Raw genomic sequence first — 24003 nt, 5'->3', positions numbered from 1 at the left:
GGAGAAAAACAAATACCGTATGCTAACACATATATATGGAATCTAAGAAAAAAAAATGTCATGAAGAGACTAGGGGTAGGACGGGAATAAAACACAGACCTACTAGAGCATGGACTTGAGGATATGGGGAGGGGGAAGGGTAAGCTGTGACGAAGTGAGAGAGTGGCATGCACATATATACAGTACCAAATGTAAAATAGATAGCTAGTGGGAAGCAGCCGCATAGCACAGGGAGATCAGCTCGGTGCTTTGTGACCACCTAGAGGGGTGGGATAGAGAGGGTGGGAGGGAGGGAGATGCAAGAGGGAAGAGATATGGGAACATGTGTATATGTATAACTGATTCACTTTGTTATAAAGCAGAAACTAACACACCATTGTAAAACAGTTATACTCCAATAAAGATGTTAAAAATAAAATAAAATAAATAAAATTTTTTAAAAAGAAAAAGAAAACCAACTCAGGACCTTAAACAATTCACTGTTGGCTCTATCACAGATTCTAATTCACATTTAAAGAAAACACAGTTTTACTTTTTTTTGTTTTTTAATGAAAGAATCCTACTCCTAACTCAATACAACAAATTTAAGGCTTTAGCAACTGCTACTTTAATACCTGAGTGTTGATGAAGAACAATGCACTTTAGATGGGAGAATTTAAGTAACACCCAGTGGTGGGGCAATGGAAAGAGACTCCAAGAGGCAGGGGTGATAGAAAGGGAACTGGCAAGAGCGCTGATAACAAACTTCGCTTACTTTACTTTTTAATCTAGAACCAGCCCTACCTGTGTCTTCTCAAAAATAACCTGTATTTATTTTTGTGCTCTAGGAAATTCCTTCCATTAAGATTTCTCTATTAAAAAAAATAGTAAATGCAATACAGAAAATCTGAAACTTTTCAACAATAATCAGACGAGCATGAATTCAGTGCTGACAAATGATGGCGCAAACCTTCCAATTTTACATCAGTTTTATAAAAAAAAATTGACTTTAATGTCATATAATGAATTGTATAGCTACTTAATTTTGTTTTCCTAAAACCAACTTAACTATCTTATTCCCTAAAATGTAATTTTTAAAAATCTTTAGTTTTTTAAAAAATTTAATATCTTTTAAGGTAAAATAATTAGCACCTGATCCTATTAGATTTTCCACATGTATTATATAATTACCACCACAAAGTTTTACAAATATGTCTGTGAACAAAGTTATTCCCAAATAAGTTTGAGAAATACTTTATAGCTTGAATCATTCTTGGAGATTTACACTGTAAATTAACATAGCAAAGGCTCGGAGTAATCTGTATTAAGGAAAAAATCCATATAATTTTAACTCAGCATTTTCCAAGCATATTTAACAATGAACTTTTATTCACAGAACACCTATTAACACTGTGGAAGAATAACTGGGAATATTGGTTAATATCTAACCAATATAATTTCTAAATATTATAACTCAGAATAATATTGAGAATTCTGAGTGTGCATGGTTTTTAACATTACTTTCATTTAACATCTACATTAAAACACACACACACGGAAAAAACATTTAATTTAAAGTCAAAAGACCTGGGTTTAATTTGCACTCTGAATCTATCCTCATCTCTAAAATGAGCAATATAGGGTTATTGTAAGGATCAAGTGAAATAACAGATATAAAAGGAGAGGTGTTCCACAAGTCAAATATTCTCCTAGTTGCTCTGTTTTCCTTTATGCCTTGTTCATATACATTCAAGATGTGATTTCTATTTTTTAACTCTAATCTTAAAAACCCTCTTTCTAAAAAGGACACAAATAATGGGGTAGAGATCTGTATTCACTGAATATAATGGATTAAGAGAGAAAAATGGTATCAAAGCATTCCTTAGTATGATTACTTATATTTAAGTACCTTGTGAAGCTCCACTGTCTTCATCATCCATTGTCAGATCAATGACCCCACCTGAATCGTTGCCTGTGGCTTTTCCACTCTGAAAAACAAAACATCTGCATTTTGCAAAGGAAACTCTGGCAGACATAAGGAAAATAAAATAATACTGAGGGGAAACAACGATAATGCATAGCCTGGTTCAATTTGGACACCTAAATGGCTTTACCTGAAGAAAGAGTGTTTGTCAGATAAATGACCCAAGGATACTCATGAGCTAAATATCTGCCACATAAAAAATAACTCTGAAATCTTTTCACAATAAATTCTTTTTTTTAAATTACACTGTCAATCGCATAGAGCTATTAAAGTGACGATCAAGTGTTTTAAGTGATTAAATGTAAACAATTCATTTTCTTTTTTTTTTTTTAACTTTTTCTCTTTTTTTTTGGATGTGGACCATTTTTAGAGTCTTTGCTGAGTCTGTTACAATATTGCCTCTGTTTTACGCCTTGGTTTTTGGCCCCGAGGCATGTGGGATCCCATCTCCCCAACGAGGGATTGAACCCACACCCCCCACATTGGAAGGCGAAGTCTCAACCACTGGACTGTCAGGGAAGCCCCATACAATCCATTTTCTAACATTTAAATGTTGACCAATCCTACACTAAATTATCAACGTTAATTCACAAAAACACCAAAGGCAACTTTAAAGCCAGAATTAGGTTACATAAAATAATATATATTTTTTCCCTGAAGAATGCTGTCGTATGATAGGATTACATCAGTGCTGTAATCAACTGCCATCTAATTTGACTGAAGTCCACCCACTGTCCAAAATCATTAGAAATGTAATTTTAAAAAATTTTAACTATATAATAGCAACAAAAAAGGAGAGCAGTACAAAACAGACCTAAAGAGCCAAGATTTTCAAGTCTAAAAGACTGAGTGCATCTTTTAGTTCCAACACATACAAGCTATGTGAATTTATGATAAAAGGACATTTCCTCAATTTCCAAAATTTGGATATGAAGTCTATTATAAGGATTAATCCAAATATGCATACACAGAGCTTAACACCAGGCATGATACATGGTAACTGCTTAATAAATGCTAATCATAATTACTTTATGATATAGTACATCTACTCCAAATGATTAAGGCTTTCATCTACAAAACTCCAATTTTGCAAAATTAAAGAAAATAATTCTTTGATGTTAGATATTCAGGCCAAATCCAAACACGATGTAATTCTAAATCTTACATTTAAAAACCTTTCTTTGATAATGACTTCATAGAAAATGACTTGTTTACAAACATCACAAATCTGAAAAATCCAAATGAAAAGTTCTTAACAAACCCTTGAAGAATATAACAGAATCCACTTGCTACAATAGATCTATAAGGTCCACCTTTCAAAATAAGGTCCACTTTTAAAATTAAGTTTTAAATTCATCAAAAATTACTAGACAAACATGCAAACACCAGTAAAGTAGAACCCAACTAAAGACAAAAAGATAGTCGATAAAAATAACTCCAAGTGGAGCCAGATGTTGAATTCAGCAGACTTCAAAGCAGCTGTTAAAAAATATGCTCAAAGAATTACTAGAACAAATAATCCTAAAATTTATATGGAATCACAAAAAACCCAGAATTGCCAAAGCAATCCTGAGGGGAAAAAAACAAAGCTGGAGGCCTAACACTCCCAACTTCAGACAATAAACAAAGCTACAGTAATCAAAACAGCATAGTATTGGCATAAAAACAGACATATGGATCAATGGATCAGAAAAGAGAGCCTAGTAATAAACCCACACACCTACAATCAATTAATCTTTGACAAAGGAGGCAAGAATGATACAATGGAGAAAAGACAGTCTCTTCAGTAAGTGATGCTGGGAAAGCTGGACGGCCACATGTAAATCAATGAAGATAGAACACTCCCTCACACCATACACAAAAATAAACTAAAAATAGCTTAAAGACTTAAATATAAGACATGATACCATAAAACTCCTAGACAAGAACATGGGCAAAACATTCTTTGACATAAATCATAGCAATGTTTTCTTAGGTCAGTCTCCCAAGGCAACAGAAATAAAAGCAAAAATAAACAAATAGGATCTAAAGAAACTCATAAGCTTTTGCACAGCAAAGGAAACCATAAACAAAACGAAAAGACAACCTTTGGACTGGGAGAAAATATCTGCAAATGATATGACTGACAAGGGCTTAATTTCCAAAATGTACAAACAGCTTATACAACTCAATAACTAAAAAACCAACAACCCAATCAAACGATAGGTAGAAGACTTAAATAGACATTTCTCCAAAGAAGACATACAGATGGCCAATAGGCACATGAAAAGATGCTCAACATCGTTAATTACCAGAGAAATGCAAATCAAAACTACAATGAGGTATCACTTCAAACTGGTAAGAATGGCCATCACTGAAAAGTCTACAAACAGTAAATGCTGGAGAGGGTATGGAGAAAAGGGAATTCTCCTACACTGTTGGTGGGAATGTAAATTGGTTCAACTGCTATGGAGAAAAATAAAGAGGCTCTTTAAAAAACTGAAAACAGAGTTGCCACATGATCTGGCCATCCCATTTCTGGGCATATATCTGGAGAAAACTCTAATTCAAAAAGCTACATGCACCCCAATGTTCACAGCAGCACTATTTACAAGAGCCAAGACATGGAAGCAACCTAAATGTCCACTGACAGATAACTGGATAAAGAAGATGTGGGATATATATATATATATATATATATATATATATATATATATATAAAAACATACACACATACTCATATATACATATACATACATATAATGGAATACTACTCAGCCATAAAAAAGAATGAAATATTGCCATTTGCAGCAACTTGGATGGACCTAGAGATTATCGTACTAAGGGAAGTAAGTCAGACAGAAAGACAAATATATGATAACACTTATATGTGGAATCTAAAATATGATACAAGTTGACTTATTTATGAAACAGAAACAGACTCACAGACATAGAAAACAAATTTATGGTTACCAAAGGGGAAGAGGGGGGGAGGGATAAATTAGGAGTTTGGGATTAGCAGATACAAACTACTATATATAAAACAGATAAACAACAAGGTCCCACTGTATAGCACAGGGAACTATATTCAATATCTTGCAATAACCTATAATGAAAAAGAATATATACTATGTATAACTGAATCACTTTGTTATACACCAGAATCTAACACAACATTGTAAATCAACTATACTTCCATTTTTAAAAAATGAAAAAAATGTCAAAGAATTAAAGGAAAATATGATATTAACAGATGTGCAAATAAGAAATCTCAAAAGTAGAAAATGAAAAAAACAGGAAGACAACAGAAAAATTAAGACAGAATATTAAAAAATCAACACAATATAAAAGCAGGAAAAAAGTACTCAGAAACAAAAAAATAGATGACTTTTTTTTTTTTTTTTTTTTTGGTGGTACGTGGGCCTCTCACTGTTGTGCCCTCTCCCGTTGCGGAGCACAGGCTCCGGACGAGCAGGCTCAGTGGCCATGGCTCACAGGCCCAGCCGCTCTGCGGCATGTGGGATCTTCCCAGACCGGGGCATGAACCCGTGTCCCCTGCATCGGCAGGTGGACTCTCAACCACTGCGCCACCAGGGAAGCCCAATGACATATTTTTTTAATTACAGAAGACCTAAATTCAACCATATCAATGACTATACTAACTAAATGGAATGAAGTTTCCTATCAAAATCAGGGATTCTCAGATGAAATAATATATCAAGAAATCAAGAAATAACTAGTTTTCTTCTCCTAGATACTCACTTTAAATACAAATACACACACTAAAAAAAAGCAAGCATAAAAAAACTTGTAATCACATTAATGTTAGACAACATATAATGAGGTAAACCTTATAATGATAAGAGTCAACTTGTCTATTTCTTTTACTGTTTTCACTAATGTTTTGATGCTCTATTATAAGGTGCATATTTTTCTATAATGTATAATCTAATAGGAAGAGAAGATCTATAATCAATGATCTAATCTACATTATATTTTTATTTACCATAACCTGACTGATAAAATTCATCTATTATCACATACTACAGGTAGTTTCCTGGTTATATTTTCTTCTTGAGAAATAAAATTGAATTATTTCAATAACTATTAACAGCAATTATAAGACAGTCATGGTAGCTGGCACTATTCCCATCAGGCTCTGTGCTAAGTGTTCTATCAATACAGTCATTAACAAATTTAATCTTTACAATAATCCTGAGGTTGAGACCAGCATTAGCCATATTTTATAAGTAAGGAATCAAGGTGTTAGATAACTTATTCAAGGCTTAAACATTATTAAGTGACAGGAGCCACTGTCTGACTCTAGAGCTTATTTCTATGCCACTAGGTGCAAATTTATGTATCTTCACATTTTTTCTGCCATCAATTCTGAGAAAACTTATGTAATCAGAGACATTACATGCCTGTATCTGCATTTACACACATTACAGAATTACTCAATTTGAAACTATTAAAAAAATCTTAGTTGTGTCAAATAGGTTTTAATACTAAGAATCTATTTTATTAAAAAGTTACTTAATCGGGGCTTCCCTGGTGGCGCAGTGGTTGCGCGTCCGCCTGCCGATACAGGGGAACCGGGTTCGCGCCCCGGTCTGGGAGGATCCCACGTGCCGCGGAGCGGCTGGGCCCGTGGGCCATGGCCGCTGAGCCTGTGCGTCCGGAGCCTGTGCTCCGCAACGGGAGAGGCCACAGCAGAGGGAGGCCCGCATACCACAAAAAAAAAAAAAAAAAAAAAAAGTTACTTAATCATGTGTCCTTCCCCCAAATGAGACCACTCTCATTAAGTGAACACTAAGAAAATTTCAAGAAAGCAAAGATACTGGCTTTGTAGGTTTTGGGGGTTTTTTTTTTTTTTACTGAAACAAATAACAAGAACATATTTGAAAGGCAATAACTAGAACATATTTGAAAGGCTAGAGTAGGACACTTCAACAATTGCAAGGGAAGTTATTAATACAGAAGATCTGGTTGTTCACTCCACACACATCTCTCCAAGGGGACTTGGGAACCACAGTCAGGCTTGGTTGGCTACCAGGAATGTGACCCTTAGAAAGTTTACATTAATAAATGATAATTTTCTTATGTACACCTTAAACAGTGTCATACTGGCTTATCAGGATTGATCTGCACAAACATCAAGTCTGACAACGCACACCTGGTTTCATTGTTGGGGTCCTGAGTTTTGACTGCCATGGCTGGTTACAAAGAAAGACGCAGCTGTATAGTCAGCTCAGACACTGATACTCAGTCAGGCTTCTCTAGGCAAAGACTACTGGCACATGTCCCTGCAGTTAATAACCAGAGAGACAGCACATCTGTGCAGTGCTGGAGAGGAGAGAACATGGAAGCCTCAGCCTGACCGCACTTAATCCCACTTGATGCATATTTTTTTCCTGCTATTTTTGCTCTCTACCTTTTGCTGTGATAAACCATAACCATGAGTATAACCTGTCACAGGTCTTATGAGTCCTTATAGCAAATCAACAAAATTGAGGCTGCTCTTGAGTCCCTCAAAAAAGTAATATAAAACTACAGATGCGGCAGAAAAAGATTTCTATACTGTTTTACAACATATGATGATACTTCGAACAAATAACTTTTTCCACCATATGAAATATATTAGTAATGTACTGTATGAAATGAGATGTATGAATAAAATATGTAGTAATAACATTATATGGAATGTTAATAAATATTTGGAGGACATTAGCGAAATCTTCATTCAAGGACTACAAAGAGAATATTTTACACATTTAATTATTTTCAAATTAGCTATATCTGAACAACGATCATTTCCATACAAGCCATCCAGATTCATTCTAATTTATAATAGCCTTAAAGTGTTCAGAAGTACAACTAAGTAAGATTTGGCAGAGAAAAAAGAAGTTGGCAGAGTATACTTAGAAAGTTAACAGTCTAAAGAATCACAAGCTACCTGTTTCATACCAGATTCTACTTGCTACTAAGTAACATACAGGGGAAAAACCTAACGACAATTTCTTAATATGTCTTCAAAAAACAATAGTGTTGGGGCTTCCTTGGTGGCAGTGGTTGGGAGTCCACCTGCCAATGCAGGGGACGCGGGTTCGAGCCCTGGTCCCGGAGCATCCCACGTGCCGCAGAGCGGCTGAGCCCGTGCACCACAACTACTGAGCCTGCATGCCACAACTACTGAGGCCTGCACGCCTAGGGCCCGTGCTCCGCAATGGGAGAGGCCACGGCAATGAGAAGCCCATGCAAGGGAGAAGAGACCCCACTCGCCGCAACTAGAGAAGGCCTGCACGCAGCAACGAAGACCCAACGCAGCCAAAAATAAATAAATAAAATGAATAAATTTATTTAAAAAAATAGTGTTACCTTAATCAAGGTATTCAGCACAACAACAAAAATTTTATTTGGGGCTTCCCTGGTGGCGCAGTGGTTGAGAGTCTGCCTGCCGATGCAGGGGACACTGGTTCGTGCCCTGGTCCGGGAAGATCCCACATGCCGCGGAGCGGCTGGGCCCGTGAGCCATGGCTGCTGAGCCTGCGCTCCGCAACGGGAGAGGCCGCAGCGGTGAGAGGCCCGCGTACCGCAAAAAAAAAAAAATAAATTTTATTTGTAACCCAAAAGAGCCAGTAAAGCATCAATTTATAACTGGCAGCACATATATATTCCCCAAATGGTTTCTTATTATATAATAAAACTTGCATATTATATTTATTATTTAAATCCATAACTGGTACTCATTCAAAGCTGAAAATCTTGCTTTTTTTGACCAGGCATGACTTTGGCAGGTTAGCTCCCTAGTCATGCTACTTGTATGTGTTTTTCATACAATGGTATTGAATTACTCCTCCTGTAAGTCAAATAAAATAACCACTGAGAACTTAATATTTGGTTGCACTGTCTCTTTGCTACCTGATGCAGTCACTAACTATTTCAGGCATCTTTTGGATCGATTGGTACAAGTTGGTTCATCAAAATGTAAGTTATACAATACAATGTAAAGTAAAACATTTTAGATTCTAAAACCTGTGAAGTGGGGAGTAACACATGATGTTTTAAAATTTCTAGAACATAATAAGCAGCTGGGTGTGACTGGATTTTATATTATTTTGTTTTGTTGTTTTTCTTTAATTTAAAAAGGATATTTTTAAGTAAAGAATTTTAAAAGTATAGCAAACTTTTATATCAATTTTAATTTCACCTAGATGTTAACAATATTACATACACTTTATTTCAGCAATCCAGTATAACTTTTTGCAATGATGAAAATGTTCTGTATCTTTGTTTTCCAATATGGTAGTTACTAGCTATATTTGGCTATTGAGCCTTGAAATGGGGCTACTGTGATATAGGAAGTAAATTTTTTTATTTAAGGCTAAGTTAAATTAAATTTTAATTTAAATGGCCAACATGTGATTAGTGGCTACCACATTAGACAGTACAACTTTAGAAGAATTATCATTTTTAATAGCATAAAAACACAGCCATTACAATGTCCATTTTCGTGTCTTGAAACATTACCCAGTGTGTCCAGACAAACAAGAAAAAAAATTACTGAGGGAAATAAAGTTGTTTGTAATTTCTTTGTTTAGTTTTAGGTTTACTTTATAAAGTAAGGCTAGACTTCCTATAAATGTTACACAAAAGTCACTGAATATATCAACATTTCCTATACCATGTGTCTTCCAGAAAGTACTCTATATACTTTTAATTAAAAACATAGCTACTACAAGACATCCTCAGAAGCAGTCAAAACTCTGATCTTTAATATCATATAAAAAGTCTGCTAAAATTTGTAAGAAATATAATATTTCTAATAGCTTTCTATAAAGCATGGTGTACACCTATCTTTGGTTAAAAATCCATCATTTTAAAGGAAAACAGTCAAAATTAAAGATCATTATGCCCTTGTTTTAAAATTCATGTAATTTATTCATGCCTGACTTATTCAAGATTTTTTATTTTTTTAGGAAAAATATATGCATTTCTTGATATGATTAAGAGGAAGGGAAGAAAATAAAATTAGACTATCAACAACCTAATGACTTCCCTATAAATCTATTACACCTAAAGCAATACAGTAAAAGAAGTATGATGAACATTGTTAATTTAATACAGGAAAAAAGTAGTTACTCCATTCCTGAGTGATTCAAATTTAACATGAAAAAGTACCAGGACCGGCAAAGTGCTAATAAGCTATCAGAAAGACCAAGATTTTCTTTCCATAAAAGCTATCTCTGATCAGCTTTGAAAAAACTAAAATGATGTCTCTGTGTGTGTTGGCAATGGCAGGACAGAGGATGCGGCAAGGGGGACCCCCGCGGGGGAGGTAAACCAGTGAGACCTTCTTAAAAAGATGGGCCAGGAAGAAATTACACACGGAGACTTAAAACTTCACAATATATGAAGAAAAACAACTAGACTGTCGAATATATATAATCCAAGCAGTTAGTTAATTTAATAAACATTATTTCTAAGAGAATTACTAAGCAAAAAAACTCAATTCTTGTCAAACAACACAGAGACACTGAAAATTTTTGGACAGTTGTAAAAAACAGACTTAGAATAATTTTCATTTTACCAAAGAATATTGATAGAAATTCATTCTCTTATGGACTGTAATTAGAATTTTACTTTGAAACAGTAGGAAAAATCTTACCTGTGATGTGCTATCAGCTGCTTTCTTATTAATAGAAGCATCTATTGTTTTGTTTGTCTGGTTTTCTGAGGAGTCAAAAAACAAAACAAAGCAAAACTCAGAGCTATTCTTAAAGGCACCTACAAAATGTGAAAGGATGGGTTGCTTTACATACAACAATTCATGTTAATTTTCTCCAATTTCTTTTTGTCTGTCAACATGTTACATATGTAAATAGATCCTCTCATAGACCACCACTACAAAATCTTTCAGAAGGACAAATTCATAATAGAGATCAAAACACTTCACATACTCATTAACCAAAAATTTTAACTCTAACCTAAGGAATATTGCAGGGAAACAATTTAAGACGTGTGTAACTTAAATGCTGTAACATGAATGGTTAAATAAAATATACTCCTTCCATACTATATACCTTTGGAGAAAAATAATTTAATAACATGGCAAAAATGTAATAAATTCACTAGAAAAATAGTTACAAACAGTGATTCTGATGAAATATACATGGATAATCTCAGTAGGTCAATCACAGATAATTCTTCTTTATTCAGTTTTCAATTAACTTGTGTTGAGTTTGTGGCATATGTGTGTGCATGCATGTATGTACACACACATGCACACACATACATATGAAAGTTGTATGTACAGAACTACAACTATATAGTTGTAAAAAAGATAGCTGAATGAAAAAACAGCACAGAAAAGAAACCAAGTCGGTTTTTCTGCCTCAATTTCTAAAGAGAAGGTATTACATTTTATCAAATGTCTTGAGCATCTACTGAGGTGATTAATCAGTCTTTTCTCTTTGGTAATGTAGTCAATTATATTAATAGGAATTTTCTAATGTTGAAACATCCCATCCTTGCTTTTTGTCAAAAAAAAAAACGTTGGTCAAAATATGGCACTCCTTTCATCTGTAAATCTTCATAACACATATATAAAGTAAACCATTTATATTAAAAAAACAAAACCAGAAACAGGAGACAGAACCATGTATTTCTACATATAAATCTGTATGTCAAAAAAATCAGGATAAATATCTACCTATTAAAAAAGAGGGTTTTCTAGGCTAGGCAAGTAAAAGGAGGCCCTTACAATTTCTCCCTACCCTATCTGAATTATCTTAGTTCCTTTCATAGGAAGAATATATATAATATATATATATAAAACTCTAACCTAAGGAATATCGCAGGGAAATAATTTAAGATATGTATAACTTTAAAAAGATATATACATATCTTTAATACCTTAAAATTACTTCATTTACAATGAATCAGCTTCTGTTCTGGACTGTGAAGTTCCTGAAATACTACTTAATAAAAAACGAATTCCAGGGTACTGATCCTACATGCTTGAGTATTCAATTACACTTATGACATTACCAAAACATCAGCAATTTACTACCAATTTTTAATACATATATACAATGTCAGAATACATTCATTTGGATTTAAAAGACATTTTCATTTTCAAATGAAAATAAAATGTAAATTCAGAGGCAAAGTAGGTGAGGGAGCTTCATTTTTATTTTCTGTTGAAATATCCTCATACAATTATCCTCAAGATTCAGAGAAGATTTAGACTGCTTAATAAAATGTTTTACTTCTTTACACACACACACACACACACACACACACACACACACACACACACTAATAACTATGAGAGTTTTGTTATCCAGAGTGATTCTTTGACCTAACTGTCTCAGGACAAAGAGTTAATTATTCACAGAGTTGTAATAATATTCCTTATTCTAGATTTTCAGTTAACTTCCCCTACCCCTTTATTACAGATTGTTTTCTTGATTCTTAATCATTTTATAGTCTCACTGCATCTTTTGTTTTCTTTTACTATAATATCTACTTTAGATAAATTCTGAAAGTAAAAAGTTACAAATCAATCTATCAAGCAATAAAATTGGCAGGGTGTAAAGTCAAAAATTGTATCTCAAATTCTTTCTGTCATATGGGAAACATCTCTATCTCTTTATTTTGAAAAGATATTGTCACTTTTTACCAACACTGCATTTTTACCAGAATAATAAAAAGGTTTTACAGGAGTGCCAATTAGTAGTATACCCTGGTAGGTGCTGGATAATGGTATGAAAATGAATGCAATGCAAGACCTTTAAATCATTTTTACAACACCATCTCTCATCCAGATCACTCCAAGAGCCTCCTAACTAGTCTCCCTAACTCTGTTTTTCCCCCTCTAAACCATTCCCCTCACTGCAGCCAGTGTTCATGGATGTCACACTCCTTCCTCTCTGTAAAAATCCTTTAAAACCCAATTTCCCACCATCTTTCCATTCACTCCATTCTCATACCATCCCAGATCTCCCATATCCTCTCACAGAAACCTTCATATCTTTACACTCATCACATTGATAATTAATTATTTATTTAATATCCAAGTTCCATATTTGATTATGAGCTTGGTTAGAATAGGGACTATTTTGTACATTTCTGTGTATCTGCAGGATTTTAGAACAATACAGGCATTCGATATTTTATGAATGAATGATATAAGCTATACTTTGGTCTCTAAATTTCCAAGTAGTCCTTAGGACAATTTTTACTTTACATTTTACAAAAAATATTGACTTACTCTATGGGGATATATGTATATAAAATACATACAAATGCATGCTGTCTAGTTATACAGTATATGTTCTCATTAAGTAAATAAAACGTACATAAGCACAGGATTTAAAACTAATTACTTTATCACATTAGGGATGTATTAAAGTTTGGCTTCAACCTTCATATTTAGCCAAAATTTGCTATTTGGCTTCAGCTTAGGCTTTGGCAAGCCTCAATAGCTAAATGCCTACTTTAATGCCATTTATGGCACCCCTAAAATTATGCATGGTCAAAGAACATATCATCTCATAGGATCTCATTCTAATTAACATTATGAACAACATAAAAACAAAGCTTATCATTAACATTTTTGGTTAATATCTAATAATTTACTTTCAAAAGTAGGTAAGCATTCTAAATAGAACTCAAAATGAAGATCTCCTTAATATAATTTATATATTAAAGTACATATAAATGTGTTAAATATATGTTAAAATATAAAATTTTAAGTATAACTATAAATGTATATTATCACAAAAGTAGACTGATGTTCTAATTAATAATAATGGGGAACTATTAATTTTATATACAAAAATAATCAAGGACAGTCAAGTAATTAAATAAATACAAAACAGACTAACTCATTACAACTAATAAAGCGCACTAAGCTAGATAACTTTGAGAAAGACATACCTTTTGTGTCAACAGATGTTCATAAAATGTTAACAGGATAATGAAACTGAATTACAATTCTGATACTGTAGAAGTATGTAGGGTACTTGCATTCATAACATTAAACAAAATAATCTTTCAAGTTCTTTATTTCTTTTCAGGCCATGGTCTTTCAGGGAAAGTTCTATATTTAAGAATATATCTTATCCTGTGACCATGAATTAAAAACAATGTCAACTAGGCTCAAAATTTCATAAAGAAGAAAAACTCCAGAATTTCATAAAAGAATGTCCATGATAATCATCTTCCACCTGACATATTAAAAAACAGTAATGACTGGAAGAAAAATAAATTAGAGAAATGTGAAGTAACCCCCCAAAATCTTGCTCATCACTGACCTCAATTAAAAGTAAGCATCTTTACCATATAAGGGTGTGATAGCAGATAATGCTAAAAAAATGGTTACTATACCATGCAAATATTTAATTTTAAATACTAATAATAATTCTATTTGAAATTTCAGATTTACTCTTATATCCCAGATGTTAATTGTATGAGGATGATATTCAGCTTCAGTCCAATATTAATTTTTAGCTGCCATTCATTTACTCTCTCAATAACTCTATGAAACACCATCACTATTTTATGAGAAAATATACTCAGAGGGCAAGTACACTACTAAGACTACATGAGAAATGAAAAAAAAACAAGGCTTCTATATCTCACTTGTAAGAGTAATTTGTGCTTTATAATCTGTTTCTTATATTTCATGGTCACTTCCTACATCAGTAAGACAGATACTATTAGCAATTTCATTATATACATGAAGCCTAGGCTCTCTTTCCTGTCTTTCCAAAAGCAGTGGGGATAAACGTGAAATCAGAAATGAAGAATAAGCAAGTTCAAGAATGCATAAAAAATGTATGCTTTTTAAGAACAAGGAAGACATAGAGTTTTACAGATTTTAAAAACAGTAACAATCAAGTTCTCCTTTTTGCAATACTTCAAAGTATATATACATATGCAAACATAATCATGTAATATGTCATATGGGAAAATATATAAAAGAGAAAACAAAAAGCAAGCAAACATTCTGTAGTAAATTAAAGAGGGAAGACCTACTTTTAAACCACTCAAATTTGCAAGATATGAATGATGAATGCACAGAGGATTTTTCCAAATGGGTAGAGAAGATATGTGGTTTTTATTTTCTTCTTATTAGCATATATTATGTCAATTAGATACTTTAAAATATACTTGCTCTATTCAGATATATCTGAAAAATGTATTAGAAAAGTAATTCATAATGCTTGCTACAAAGCCTAAATTAAAAATTCGCACAGATTAGGAAAACTAGTAAAAGATAAATTACAAATGCTAACTTCTCACTCAAAATAAACTCTCTCTCAAATCCCACTGTAACATCATTTCTCTTAGGTAACAAAAATCTTACTAAAAATAATCTCTGTGAAAATTCTATTTACTCTGTTCTTCCAATCATGCTAGTCACTTACACACACACACACACGTGTTCAATTACCTATAGACTATTAACATGCTTGCATTTCTGTTATTAAACCTCCATACTGACTTACCAATTCTTGTGGTGCTAGTGCCGCTCTGTTCTGCAGGAGATGAAGTACTAAAAGCAGAAATTGGAATTTTCATCTGTATAGGGCCTCGATTATTTGATGGACTATAGAGTCCTGATGGGCCTACTGTGGGTAAAGAAGTCCTTGTGGCTTGTACAATAGAGTGCGCTGTTGGAACAGCCTGTACAGCAAGTGTTGTTCCTAATGGTGCAGCACTGGCAGGAGAATTCCTTTGAATACTAGGACTGGGCACAGAAGGAACGTTGTTTGGTTTAGTGGGGTTTGGCAAGGATGGCAAAGATACTGGATTTTTGGTAAGACCACTCATTGTAGGTGGGCTTTGTACAGAAATGAATTCAACGTTGCCAGATGGTTGATTGGTCACTAAAGTCCCTGGATGGCTCTGTAGGAGCTGAGGTTGGGAGGATACGGCAACAGGTACATGCAAAATCACTGGTAAAGACTGTAAAGAGATTGTAGGTTGGGGATTTCCACTAGGCACCTGAGTAGAAGCAACTACTGTAGCTGTGTTGGGTGCAGGAAGAACTGACGTTGCTGTCAGAGAACCCGAAGTCACTGGAGGCTGCAATTTAGGTTGACTACTGACAACTGTTGGAGGAGTGACAAGATTGGTTGAAGATACTATAAAAAGAAAAAAGAAGTCTCAGTTTAAATAGCTATTTTTATCAGCTAAGATAATATAATACAAATTTGATGTATTGCAGTATATACAGTAAAGTCTCTCATAATTAAATTTTTAATTCAAGATTTAAATCCTTGACTTCTTAGATTATCTGTAGAAGCATTTTTGCATCTGTATTTGGTACATTATGAAAACAGCACATGTTTTATGATTAAGGAAGAGGACTGCTATCTCTGTATAAAAAGAGTCTCTGAAAATTATTATACTTACTTCAGAGTAACTAGCTGGAAAAACAACTAAAAAACATTGAAAACTAGGTAAAATTGTATAGACAATTTTGAAAGTACATTAAAAATATTATAAATGCCTTAGAACACTGGCAATACATAAACTAGAAAATCTAGAAAGAGTACCATTAATGAATAACAGGTAAACCTGGTGATGGTATTTTGTCATTTGGACAATGTGAAACCTCTGTCTGTGGATCAAAAATTTTACTGGATTCCCTGGGGAGGAATTGGTGAGGAGAGGCTGTCTCTATCAACACTCTATTGACATTATGTGATATGGAAAAATAGCATGGTGAAGATGAGAGATGAATTAAGGAGCAGATAACAAAGAGCAGAGAAAATCAAAATGCTTGTCACTGTAGTTTTATAGTCATTTTAGTTCAACCATTTGTGTTTATTCTCATTTGAACAGGTTTAAAATCAATGACCAAGTTTCTTCTCAATGATTTGTAGTCTTTGCAAAATCATAGGCACGCTAGAGCAGCAATTCTCAAGGTGCAGTCCAGGGAGACACCTGGGGATTACTGAGACCCTTTCAGGAAGTTTGAAATGTCCAAACTATTTCCATAACAATAATAAAACATTATTTGACTTTTTCACTGTGTAGATATTTACAATGATGGAGCAAAAGCAATGGTGAGTAAAACTTTTGATGTCTCAGTATAAAAATCAAGGTAGTCGTACCAAACTTTAATGCACTTTTATCACTGCATTCTTTAACACCACATGTGCACAGTAAAAACCACACAAAATCAGTTTCACTTAAGAATGTTCATTATGAAGTAGTAAAAACTACTAATTCTATTAAATCTCAATTCTTGAGTATAGTCCGTCTTAATATTTTATGTGAAGAAATGGGAAGTACACATAAAGCATTACTGCTGCATGCCAAATAAGGATGGCCGGCTCAAGGAAAAGTGCTTGTAAGACTGGCTGAGTTGTAAGCTGAGCTAACAGGCTTTTTTAATGGAAAACCACTTTTACTTGAAAGAATTACAAGCATACTGTGGTTATTCACACTTGGGTACCTGGCAAATATTTTCTTGAAAATAAACCAAATACGGCAGTCACTTCAAAGAAAATGACCAACAGTATTTATTGGCAATAAGAAAATTTGAGTTTTAAAAAACAAAAATTAGAACTTTGGAAAATATGTCTACCTGCCACTGAGGGCATGACAGCTTCCCAAACCTTTAAAGACTTGTCTGAGAAGAACTGATAGTGAAATAAATAAATATGATTTTTTTTTTTTTTTTTTTTTTTTTGCGGTACGCGGGCCTCTCACTGTTGTGGCCTCTCCCGTTGCGGAGCACAGGCTTTGGACGCACAGGCCCAGAGGCCATGGCTCACGGGCCCAGCCGCTCCGCAGCATGTGGGATCTTCCCGGACCGGGGCACGAACCCGTATCCCCTGCATCGGCAGGCAGACTCTCAACCATGCCACCAGGGAAGCCCCAAAATATATGATTTTAAAAATATATATATTTATTAATGAAATGTGTCAACATTTGGAAGACTTAGAAAACTCAGTGAATATTTTCCAAATGATCAGTGATATTAGTAAAAGATCCAAGATCCATCTAAGTACAAGATAGACAAATTAATTTTAATGAAAAATTTAGAAAAGTTTATTGGTGTGGTTTCTGATTCCACTTTGTAACTAACCTTTAAGAAACTACTACTTGCTGTATCAAAGAAGAATATCCACAATTCACTAAAAGGGCTAGGCCTTTTCCAGCTACATATTTGTGTGAGGCTGAATTTTCTTCACATATTTCAACTATAACAACAAATTGCAACAGATTGAATGCAGATGCAGATATGAGAATCCAGGTATCTTCAGCCATCTTAATGTTTTAAGTGAGGTATAAAAGAGATTTATAAAAATTTAACACAATAACACTCTTTTTGTTAATTTTTTTAAAGCTTGGAAAAGAGCTACTTTTCATCAAAACATGTTACTTATGGTTCATAATATAGGTTTGTAATCATTTTAAAGTGAATAAATAAACATTAAAAAATTTTGTTTTAATTTTCACCATAGTAAATATCAATTAATACACCCACATAAACAAAGCTCTTTGGATTCTTAATAATTTTTAAGATTATAAGGGGATGTGAAGACCCAAAAGTTTGAAAACCACTACAGTATAGATCTGAATTTCTGTATTTTCATGCATATCTGCGATCCTGATTTTTAAATAAACTTTGTGCTTAGCACTCAGTTTTACATAATTGTGCTCAGTTTCTTAGTCCATTTCAACCTCAAAAGAACGTAAGAAAAGAGAACCAAAACCTTCAATTCCTAAGAAAATGTATTTCAGTGTTCAGAATATTACCTGTATTCACAGGGGTTTGAAAGGATGGCGGTGTGCTCTCGCTTATATTTCTTTTGGACTCCAACATCTGTCTCACTGTGTTTGCATTTCTATGAAATATATATACACACAAATGGTCACTTGATATGCCATTCTAGGGGATACCTATTTATGTATAGAGAAAGCAGTGGCCCCTTGGAAAAAAGGGTGGCTAGACTTGGATATTAAAGCATTAAACTGAGAGTGAATGCAGTGAAGCAAAGCTGGCACAAAGATTTTGGAATGCTGGGGTCTACAGCATTAGGGGAGAGTCTTCCTTCTATATTCTATGTCCTCAATACTTTAACCTGAGAACCAAATGTAGGTCCGAATATCTGCACACATTGGATTTTATCACCCTGACGAAAGCATTTCTCAATTACTTAAGATAATACTATTTAACAAGAAAGCCTTATAATAAATTAGCAAAATCAATATCCACAGGTGAACAATTACAACAAAGCAAAAAAGGAAGCAAATATACTTAATCCAGTATACCAAACACTTATCTCTACATAAATATACAGAATCACATTCCAAGATTTTTCTGCAAAGAAAATCAGAACCTTGGTCTCTTAATTAAAAACTTGATAAATAGACTGTTTACAATTCTCACCTGTAGGGCACACTGTTATTGCTGCTGACATCAACTACGGACTTTCCTGGTGATACAGGTGGGTTTGGTGGATTCTGGGGGAGAAAAATACCAAGGTAAAATAAAACCCAATTCACAAGGGATCTTTTAAAATAAGACCTTTAAATGCCTTGTCAATATGTTATCTGTTATTTCTCTAATATAGTGGAAAATCTTACTGAGAAAAAAAATTTAAATCTTGGCATTGCCACTTGTTAAGCCCCTTACACAAATTACTCAGTCTATTGACACAACTGCTTATCATATAAAAAGTGAATAGAATAATTCTTAAACCTCAGTTTTTGATATGAGTAAATAAAATAGAGAATATGAAAGTACCTTATATGTTCTAACGGTTCCATAAACATTAATATGAATCTAAAGAATAATTAGACACTCATTCAATAAATATCTAGTGAATGCCTACTATATATCAGGCAGATCAGGCATGATTACAAGCAGAAACTCAACAAACAAGGGAAGTATTTTTCCCCAGAAGTAACTGATTGCCAATTAAGTGGTATCCTAGGTCACAAATCAAAATTATATTTACAATTTTTGTTTAAAAAATAAATACTTGCCACTATGTGACTTATAATTTCATAAAAAGATGTCCCAATTCTAAACTTCAGAACAAACTAATTTAACCCTTTTCTGCTCCCCAAAACAGGGAATATAGAAAGAGAATTCTAATATTTATATGCTAATTACCATTATTTGGGCCTCCATCATTAATGACACTATCATCATTTATTTCTTAAATTGAGAAAAATAAATAACTCCACTCAAGAGTTAATTAAGTATAATAATACATATAATATTAAACAAAAGGTGGTAAGAGCTTAGGATCACATCAAGCAGATGCCGCTAATCACTCTTCTCAACAACAAATATATCTTGCTGCTTTTTATAGGATAAAAGGATGATTTTAACCGAACAGTATAGTGTTGTACTAGTTATCTGTGTAGAGGAGACAAAAGATAAAGAATTAAGATAAACTGTTCTAACCTGGCTGTGGACGCAAAAACATTTGAAATAAATAGAAAAGCAAATGAAAGTAACACTGTAGTATCACTCGAAAAAGTTTAAAAATTTTAGGGGAAAGAAATGCATCTTCTAACAAGTCTTTGAGTAATTAGTACACTCAAAATAGTTAAAATGAAGGTAAACAACATTTCAGGGAAAACAAAAAAACAAAAAAGGAGCAGTATAAGCATAATAAATAAGCATAACAGGTCTTAGAGTCATCCGATGGAGGACCTTAAACACTACAGTGTGGTGACATCAGCAAGATGGCAGAATTGGAAATCCTATACCCTCCTTCCCTCATGAAGACAATGATTTAGCAATATAAGAACCAAATTTCACTTGTAAGAAGTCCAGAAACCTGTTGAGAGATTATAGAACCCCAAGTGAAAGCAAGCCCCAAAAGAGATATATGGTAGTGGGTAGGAAAGTCTGCTGCTCTTACCTACCATACCCCATACCCTTCCTTGCACAGTGTGGTGCAATCAAGAAAAAATTCCCAACAACTGTCCTCTCCTTTGGGAAGGAAAGAGAAGAGTGGAATTTGCATGCAATATTCTGGCTTTTGGGGGTACTGATAAGGCACTGGTTTCAGTCTCACCTGGCTTGGATAAAGCATCACAAGTTGGATGTCTGGGGACTAGATGAGAACAAAGGTGAACCCCTTGGCTTGGTACCAAACCAGAAAAATTGCAGTAACACAGACAGACAACAGGGGTAACTCCAATATCATGGCTTGCTAAAGCAGCAGCAAGACTGCAATATGGAAAGTAGATACCAGGTAAGGGATGGGAATTTCCCAAGTAGAAATAGATAAACCTCTTCAGATGGGAGATACATGCACAAGCTACAAGAAAATGCATCTTTAAAAATAGGTTTGAGAGGACACCAGAGTATCTACCCAGACTGACTAGTAAAGGTCTTCATCTGTATAAAGATATTCCAAAAAGATGGGGAGGGTATTTTTTCAAATGCCCTGATTTCAACAAAAGAGAACCAGACATACAAATAAACAGGGAAATATGTATCAATCAAAGAAATAAAATTCCAGAAACTGAAGAAACAGATCTATGAACTACCCAACAAAAAATTCAAAATGAGTAACATTAAGATGCTCAATGAGATAAAAAAGAACAGAAAACGAAATGAAATCAGGAAAACAATGCAAGAAGAAAAAGAAACTTTATAATAGAACCAATAGAAATTCTGAAGCTGAAGAATACAATAACTGAATTGAAACCTTTACTAGAGGGGATCAAAACCAGACTGTATCAAGTAGAATAAAGAATCAGCAAACCTGAAGACAAGTCACTTGAAATTATTGAGTTAGAGCACCAAATAGAAAAAAGAACGAAAAAAGTAAAGACAGACTAAGGGATTTATTAGACACCATCAAATGGACCAATATACAAATTTCGGAGACCAAGAATGAGAAGAAAGAAAGTGGGCAGAAAGCCTACTTAAATAATAGCCAGAAACTTCCCAAATTTGAGGAAAAAACTGACAAATTCAAGAAGGTGAAAAACTTCCAACTGGAATTAACTCAGACCTACACTAAGAAACATTATAGTCAAGCTGTCAAAAGTCACAAAGATTTTAAAAGGAGAAAGAGAAAAACGACCCGTCACGTTTAAGGCAGCTCCCATAAGATTATCAATGGTTTTCTCAGCAGAAACCTAGCAGGCCACAAGGGAGTGGACTGACATATTCAAAGTGCTGAAAGAAAAAAACTGCCAAGCAAGAATACCATAACCAGCAAAACTATCATTAAAAAATGAAGGCAAAATTAGTATTTTCCCAGTAAATAAAAAGCTGATGGCATTCATCACCACTAAATCCACCATACGAGAAATGCTAAAAGGAGTCCTTCAAGTAGAAATGAAAGGACACTAGACAGCAACTTGAAAGCAAATGAAAATATGAAATTCTCTGGTAAGAGTAAATATACAAACAAATGCAGAATCCTGCATTACTGTAAAGTTGGTGCAAAAATCACGTAATTCTGGTACAGAATTTAAGTATAAAATATAATTGTAAATCTATGTTAAAGTATACACAATACAAAAAGATATAATGTATGATATCAATAACATAAAGTAGTGGGAAGGAAAGATGTGACTGAAGTTGTTACTAGTTTAAAATAGGTGTAAACTTAAGATATTTTATGTAATCCCCATGGTAATGACAGAGAAAATACCTATAGAAGATACACAAAAAAATGAGAAATGAATTAAAGCACTGACACTACTAACTAATTAAAAAAATAAACAAAACACACATGAAGTAAGCAAAAAATGAAGACAGACAAAACAGCTCAAAGACAACAGAAAATATTCAACAAATGGCAATAATAAGTTTGTCCCTACAATAATTACTTTAAATCCAAATGGATTAAATTCTCCATAGAAAGATATACCCTGGCTTAATGGATTCAATAAAACAACAGCAACAAAACAAAAACAAAAAAAAACCAAGGTCCTGCTATATGCTGTCAACAAGAGGCACAATTTAGGTCTAAAGACACAAACAGGCTGAAAGTAAAAGTAAGGAAAAAGATATTCCATTCAAATGATAAGCAAAACAAAGTAGAGGTGACCATACGTATTTAAGATAAAATGAATTTGAAATCAAAAACTATTACAAGAGACAAAGAAAAACACTATATAATGAAAAGTCAACTGACCAGATATAACATTTATAAATATATATGGACATGTCACCTATGCTCCCAAATATAGGATGTAAAAATTGTGTTTTTTTACAGAAAACCAGAAACACCATAATAGCAGGCGTCTTCAGTACATCATTTTATATAATGGATAGATGTTCCAGACAGAAAATAAGTAAGGAATCCCTAGAAATGAACAAGACTAAAGATCAAACAGACAAATGTAGAAATTTTCACCCAACACACATTCTCCTCAAGCACACACAGAACTATCTCCAGTATAGATCATATATTAGGTCACAAAACGAGCCCGAACACATTTAAAACGATGAAAACCATACCAAATATCTTTGTGAATCACAATGGAATAAAACTTGAAATCAACATCATAAGGAAAATAGAAAAAAGTCACCAATATGTGGAAAACTTTTAAAAATCCAGTGAGTAAAATAAGAAATCACAACGGATACTAGAGAATATCTGAGATATACGTAAACAAAAACATAAATTTACGGGAAAATTGATGCAGCAAAAGTAGTACTAAGAGAAAAGTTTGTGGTGGTAAATGCTTACAAAAAAAAAAAACACACCTCAAATCAACAGCCTAACTTTACACCTCAAGGAACTAGAAAAGAAAAAAACAAGCTAAACTCCAAGTTATAAGAAGAAAGGAAACAATAAAGATTACAGGGCTTCCCTGGTGACGCAGTGGTTGAGAGTCCGCCTGCCGATGCAGGGGACACGGGTTCGTGCCCCGGTCCGGGAAGATCCCACATGCCGCGGAGCGGCTAGGCCCTTGAGCCATGGCCGCTGAGCCTGCGTGTCCGGAGCCTGCGCTCCGCAACGGGAGAGGCCACAACAGTGAGAGGCCCGTGTACCGCAAAAAAACAAACAAACAAACAAAGATTACAGCAGAAATAAATGACATAG

At 34.0% G+C, this 24003-nt stretch overlaps 1 protein-coding gene across 3 annotated transcripts in view; it reads right to left on the bottom strand.

The window, feature by feature from the left end:
• Positions 1–24003, bottom strand: part of ATF7IP (activating transcription factor 7 interacting protein) — a 121676-nt gene that overhangs the window by 16138 nt on the left and 81535 nt on the right. For all 3 annotated transcript variants that reach the window (XR_003680263.2, XM_024129064.3, XM_028491043.2), the window contains 5 exons: positions 19362–19435; positions 18728–18816; positions 15460–16098; positions 10611–10675; positions 1889–1967 (listed from right to left, as the gene is read on the bottom strand). Coding sequence is in view for 2 of the 3 variants with exons in the window: in XM_024129064.3 (XP_023984832.1) it covers positions 1889–1967; positions 10611–10675; positions 15460–16098; positions 18728–18816; positions 19362–19435 (946 nt within the window). In the remaining variant the exon portion in view is untranslated. The remainder of the gene's footprint in view (positions 1–1888; positions 1968–10610; positions 10676–15459; positions 16099–18727; positions 18817–19361; positions 19436–24003) is intronic.

Source organism: Physeter macrocephalus, chromosome 6 (genome assembly GCF_002837175.3).
Source record: "Physeter macrocephalus isolate SW-GA chromosome 6, ASM283717v5, whole genome shotgun sequence".
Lineage (NCBI taxonomy): Eukaryota > Metazoa > Chordata > Mammalia > Artiodactyla > Physeteridae > Physeter > Physeter macrocephalus.
This window is presented reverse-complemented; position numbering and strand designations above follow the sequence as displayed.